The sequence below is a fragment of the Tupaia chinensis genome, unplaced genomic scaffold, assembly GCF_000334495.1.
Source record: "Tupaia chinensis unplaced genomic scaffold, TupChi_1.0 Scaffold143692_1, whole genome shotgun sequence".
In the NCBI taxonomy this organism is placed as follows: domain Eukaryota; kingdom Metazoa; phylum Chordata; class Mammalia; order Scandentia; family Tupaiidae; genus Tupaia; species Tupaia belangeri.
In genome coordinates, this window is record NW_006203540.1 from 234466 (window position 1) to 241533 (window position 7068).

At 40.1% G+C, this 7068-nt stretch overlaps 1 protein-coding gene across 1 annotated transcript; it reads left to right on the top strand.

Annotated features, from left to right (window-relative positions):
• Positions 1 to 2008: 2008 nt before the first annotated feature.
• Positions 2009 to 6346, top strand: LOC102468998 (olfactory receptor 7A17; the record flags this gene model as incomplete). The annotated part of the gene is made up of 5 exons (XM_006164713.1): positions 2009 to 2966; positions 3580 to 3643; positions 3731 to 3832; positions 5498 to 5571; positions 6168 to 6346. Coding segments are annotated over exons 1-5 (1377 nt in total), but the record flags the coding sequence as incomplete, so codon positions are not given.
• Between the last annotated feature and the right edge of the window lie 722 nt (positions 6347 to 7068).

The window sequence follows — 7068 nt, forward strand, 5'->3', positions numbered from 1 at the left end:
ATCATTAATTTATTCAATATATTAAGAAGTCATGTGTCTGTCAAACTTAGCAATGCAATCATCATCATGGACAATTGAGTGATGGAAATAGACTTCCAGTTGGATGAGGGTGAAGAAGGAATGGGAGAAATAAAATAATTTCAGTCAAATTAGAACACATGCACAGAAATTTTCAGTTAAAGAAGTAGGAGAAGTAGAATCAGAGCTGTGATGAGATATGCAGTGACTTTCAGATCTGTTAAGGAATTTTTGAAGCAAGTGTATTTGTGCATATTTCTGTATTTTTTTGAAGGATCCAGATGAATAGATTGCTTGCAATTCATACCTTGCAACTGTAGTTCATGAAACATACATTTCACAGTTTCTTCTTTCACATTAGGTATTGACCTAAGAAAAATTTAATTGAAGTCAAAATGAGAATATTAAAGAGTTTTTACTTACAACCATTTTCTTGCTGTTATAATTGCATAAGTTTGTGAATCTATTAGCTTTTTATTTGACTGGAAATCATGCAAGCTTTTTGTTTTTATATTCTGGAGTTGGAATATATTTGATTCTTTTGATTTTTTTCTTTTAATAATTAATTGAAGTTTTAAAATAAAAATTTCAGAATAACATTGAATTATTTTATGTATTGATTGATATAGATATATATTGGGTGAATGTGAAAAATTAATAGTTTTCTGTTATCAAATCTAATGGGTCATCATATTGTGTACACACCCACCCACTCGATATTTTTTATTAACTTAGAATAATTCTACATCAGTAGTAAACATACATTCCATTTTCTCTTTATAGCCATAGGGCACATTTGCTCACCTGTGAGAGAGAGACAAAGAGAGGGAAAGTGAGAAATCATACCCCCGGGGGATGTGCACACTGAAATTCTTACTCCTCCATTTTCTTTTTGAGATTTTTGGCACACATATACTCTTGTCCAGTGTGATTTCCAAGCAACTGGTTTCAGGACTTGAACCACAGTCAGTCATATTGGGATCCAACACCTTTATCATTATGACACCTGCTAACCCCTCAGACTATGATGTTAAAATACAGTTATCTGAATACAAATCAACAAAGAAAAATAAGGACATCAGTCCACTGAATACTTTTGAAATAAAATACTGAGTAATTCCACTTACCTACGGTATCTGAAGTAGTCAAAGTCATAGAAACAGATGACGGTGTGGTGGTTGACAGGGAGTTGGGGATTAGGGGAAACAGAGTTGTTTTCCTTTTTTTATACTTCTAACTCTTTCTTTTCTTTTCTTTTTTTGCTATGGAGCATATGTGCTTGACCAGATAGAAACAGAGAAAGAGAGAGAGAGAATGAGAAAGCAAGGCACCAGGTCTGGGACTTGAACCAAAATTGGCCATGTGGGAGTCTAGCACCTTACCCACCATGCCACCTGCTGGCCTCAGAGTTGTTTTAAGTGGATATAAAGATACAGTTATTGGGTCACTTGATGGTGTAATGGTTAATGTGACTTGGTTGCACATGTTTGACTGCCAGTTAAAGTTCCAGACTGGGCAGCTTGAAAAAAATGTCAGGCATGTGTACATGTACTCCCAGAATCCTGAGAGAAGAGAGTATTGTGGAAAGGCCATTCCTCATTGGGGGGTTATTTCTCACTTTCCCTCTCTCTCTCTGTTTCTCTATCTGGTGTGTGCATGTGCCCAGTAGAAAAACTAAAACAATACAAAAACAACAAACTAATAAAATCCTATTGCAACATCATATTCTACTCCACAAATATGTATTATTATTTATTGTCAATAAATACATAAGTAAAAAATGATGCAGAATACATAATCTATGTTAATAAAGAGGTGAGATAAGAAGTCCAAACAGAGATGGCATTATGAAAGCCTCTAGCAGATTAGATCCGTGAAAGTATGAAATATAACTTTGTGACTGCAAAATATTTATGGCAGTTCAACTCTCTGTGAGTCATACCAGTCCGTGTGAAATTAGCCATCTTATTTTATTCTTCGGGGAGTCCCCATGGAACCAGGAAATGATACACAGATTTCAGAATTTCTTCTTTTGGGGTTTTCAGAGGCACCAGAATTGCAGCTGCTCATACTTGGGCTTTTCATCTCCATGTACCTGATCACTGTGTGTGGAAACCTGCTCATCATTTTGGCCACAATCTCAGACTCCCACCTGCACACCCCCATGTACTTCTTCCTCTCCAACCTGTCCTTAGCTGACATCTGTTTCACCTCCACCACTGTCCCAAAGATGCTGGTGAACATCCAGACACAGAGCAAGGTCATCACCTATGCAGGCTGCATCACCCAGATGTTCTTTTTCATACTCTTTGGAGAGGTAGATGACTTTCTCCTGACTGTGATGGCCTATGACAGGTATGTGGCCATCTGTCACCCTCTGCACTACACTGTCATCATGAACTCCTGGCTCTGTAGACAACTGGTTCTGGCTTCATGGACCATGAGTGTCCCGTATGCTTTATTACATAGCCTAATGGCATTGAGGCTGTCCTTCTGTACACATGTTGAAATCCCCCACTTTTTCTGTGAATTTGATCAGGTGATCTACCTTGACTGTTCTGAGACCTTTTCTAATGACATGGTGATCTATTTTGGATCTGTGCTGCTGGATGGTGGTCCCCTCACTGGGATCTTTTACTCTTACTCTAAGATCATTTTTTCTATTTGTGCAATCTCATCAACTCAGGGGAAGTACCAAGCATTTTCCACCTGTGCTTCTCACCTCTCAGTTGTCTCCTTATTTTATTGTACAGGCCTTGGTGTGTACCTTAGTTCTGGTGCTACCCACAGGTCACACTCAAGTGCAGCAGCCTTGGTGATGTACAGTGTTTTCACCCCCATGCTGAACCCCTTTATCTACAGTCTGAGGAATAAGGACATAAAGAGGGACCTAAAAAAATTATTTAGAGGAAAGTTATATGTCCCGACCCGGGGAGACATCCGAACAGGTTTCCTGAGTGAAGGAGTGAGAGCTGGGACAAGCGGCAGAGTGTTACAGCATGGAGACGACAGTGTCGTCCGTTTATTATGGGCAGCACAGTACAGCACAGAGACGACGCAGTGTCACAGCTCTTCAGGGTCATCCGGAGACTATGTAGTGTTACAGCTCTTCAGGGTCTCCCAGGTTGTCTGGAGATGATGCAGTGTCAGCTCTTCAGGATCTTCAGGGTCGTCTGGAGACTACACGGTGTTTCAGCTCTTCAGGCTCTTCAGTCGTTGTCTTCCTGGTCGTCGTTGTCGTCTTCCTGGTCGTCTGGCGATTATGGGCCAGAGATCGTGCTTATATACACATTGGTGGGCCGTGATTGGTTGAATGAAGGATAGCAAAAGGTAGGTTATGATTGGTTGCTTTGTGGACCAATCATGAGGTACCCGGATATGCAAATCTGAGGGATTCTAAGCTCACCGATTTGCTATGTGAAGTGGCCAATCAGAGTGTGGTGTTGAAGGTGAGATTTTTTTAAGGGGAGCCTTTGTAATTGTTTGCTCTCTGAGCCTAAGATGGCAATAGTGGGCACAGGCCCACTAAGAACAGTGACGAAAGTAACTTTATAAACTCAGACTACACGACAATTAAGACCCAAACTGGAATTAGATACCCCACTATGCTTAATTGTAAACCCAGGTAATTAAATAACAAAATTACTCGCCAGAGAACTACGTGCCACAGCCCAAAACTCAAAGGACTTGGCGGTGCTTTATATCCATCTAGAGGAGCCTGTCCTGTAATCGATAAACCCCGATATACCTCACCATCCCTTGCTAATTCAGCCTATATACCGCCATCTTCAGCAAACCCTAAAAAGGACGACAAGTAAGCTCAATCATCCTACATAAAAAAGTTAGGTCAAGGTGTAGCCTATGGGGTGGGAAGTTATGGGCTACATTTTCTAGTCCAGAATACAACGCCAACTCACATGAAACTATGAGTCTAAGGAGGATTTAGCAGTAAGTCGGAAATAGAGAGTCCGACTGAATTAGGCCATAAAGCACGCACACACCGCCCGTCACCCTCCTCAACTACTACTAATCACAACTACATAATTACCCATATACACACAAGAGGAGATAAGTCGTAACAAGGTAAGTGTACTGGAAAGTGCACTTGGAATAAAACCAAACCGTAGCTTAATCCAAAGCACCTGGCCTACACCCAGGAGATATCGTACAACGATCGTTTTGAACTGACTCTAGCCCAAACAAATATAAACACAACAATAACTAAAATCTAAGCTAAAGCATTTAACACATACATAGAAGTATAGGAGATAGAAACTTAACTAAGGCGCTATAGAGATAGTACCGCAAGGGAAAGATGAAAGATGCAACAACAGTGTAAAAAAGCAAAGATTAGCCCTTGTACCTTTTGCATAATGAACTAGCCAGAATACACCTAGCAAAGAGAACTTTAGTTAGGCACCCCGAAACCAGACGAGCTACTTACGAGCAGCTAATAGAGCAAATTCATCTGTGTCGCAAAATAGTGAAGTGACTTGTAAGTAGAGGTGAAAAGCCAATCGAGCCTGGTGATAGCTGGTTGTCCAGAACAGAATATTAGTTCAACTTTAAGTACTACCTAAAGAAACCTAAATCTTAATGTATGCTTAAATGTTATTCTAAGGGGGTACAGCTCCTTAGAACTAGGAAAAACCTTGATTAGAGAGTAAAAAATAATTAACCCATAGTTGGCCTAAAAGCAGCCACCAATTGAGAAAGCGTTCAAGCTCGACAGTAAACACTTATAATAATACCGCAATCAACTGCTAACTCCTAAACCCCAACTGGACCAATCCACACGCATGTGGATGAGATACTGCTAGTATTAGTAACAAGAAGTAATCCCCCCCGCAAAAGCCTATATCAGATCGGATGCCCACTGATAGTTAACAATATAATAAGACACAAACCAAACTCAAGAGTACTTATTTTATAAATTGTTGACCCAACACCGGAGTGCACAAACCTTAAGGGAAAGATTAAAAAGAGTAAAAGGAACTCGGCAAACACAAACCCCGCCTGTTTACCAAAAACATCACCTCTAGCATAAAAAGTATTAGAGGCACTGCCTGCCCAGTGACATAAGTTAAACGGCCGCGGTATCCTGACCGTGCAAAGGTAGCATAATCATTTGTTCCTTAAATAGGGACTTGTATGAATGGCCACACGAGGGTTTAACTGTCTCTTACTCTCAATCAGTGAAATTGACCTCCCCGTGAAGAGGCGGGGATATAAAAATAAGACGAGAAGACCCTATGGAGCTTTAATTAACTAACTCACATATAACAAATCAAACTCGACAGAGAATAAACAACATATCCTGAGTTAGCAATTTCGGTTGGGGTGACCTCGGAGAACAAAAAATCCTCCGAAACGAATTAGCCAAGACATAACAAGTCGAAGCATTACAGCAACTAATTGATCCAACAAGTTGATCAATGGAACCAGTTACCCTAGGGATAACAGCGCAATCCTATTTTAGAGTCCATATCGACAATAGGGTTTACGACCTCGATGTTGGATCAGGACATCCCAATGGTGCAACCGCTATTAATGGTTCGTTTGTTCAACGATTAAAGTCCTACGTGAGATTAACCTACTCCTACTGATCCTGCCCGTAATCCTGGCCATAGCATTCCTAACACTGGTAGAGCGAAAAGTTTTAGGCTACATACAACTACGTAAGGGCCCAAACGTAGTAGGCCCGTTCGGACTATTACAACCATTTGCAGACGCCACAAAACTATTTATTAAAGAACCCCTACGACCCCTAACATCCTCTTCAATACTGTTTATTACAGCACCAATCCTAGCCCTCAGCCTGGCATTATCCATATGAATCCCCATACCTATACCACACCCGCTAATCAACTTGAACATAGGGATATTATTTATTCTAGCTATATCAAGCCTAGGTGTCTACTCCATTCTATGATCAGGATGAGCTTCAAACTCAAAATACGCTTTAATTGGAGCCCTGCGGGCAGTAGCCCAAACAATCTCATATGAAGTCACTTTAGCTATTATCCTCCTGTGCGTATTACTAATAAGCGGGTCATTCACCCTATCAACGCTAATCACAACACAAGAGTACATATGATTAATTATTCCAACATGACCCTTAGCCATAATATGATTTATCTCCACTTTAGCTGAAACCAATCGAGCACCATTTGATTTAGCAGAAGGGGAGTCAGAACTAGTATCAGGGTTTAACGTAGAATACGCAGCAGGTCCATTTGCCCTGTTCTTCATAGCAGAATATATGAATATCATTATAATAAATGCCTTAACAACAACAATTTTCCTCGGACCTTTCCACGACAACTCAGTACCAGAACTATACACTATTAATTTCACAATCAAGACACTACTATTAACAATTGTATTTTTATGAATTCGAGCATCCTACCCTCGCTTCCAATACGACCAACTTATGCACGTACTATGAAAAAGCTTCCTACCACTAACACTAGCCATATGCATATTATACATATCGATGCCAATCTCACTATCAAGCATCCCACCACAAACATAGAAATATGTCTGATAAAAGAGTTACTTTGATAGAGTAAAGAATAGAGGTGCAAACCCTCTTATTTCTAGAGCTGTAGGAGTTGAACCTACTCCTAAGAATTCAAAATTCTTCGTGCTACCAATACACTAAATTCTAGTAAGGTCAGCTAAATAAGCTATCGGGCCCATACCCCGAAAATGTTGGTTTATACCCTTCCCGTACTAATCAACCCGTTAATCACACTAGCTATCACCATAACCATCCTATCAGGGACACTAATTACCATAGTAAGCTCGCACTGATTAATAGCCTGAATAAGATTGGAAATAAATATACTGGCTTTCATCCCAATTCTAATAAAAAAAACAACCCCACGATCAACCGAAGCAGCTGTTAAGTACTTTATCACACAAGCCACAGCATCAATGATCCTTATAGTAGCTATCCTTATTAACGCCCTATATTCAGGACAATGAACAATCTCAAAAGTCTCAAACTCATGAAAAGAGACTCATGAAAAATGGCCTCAGCAGACT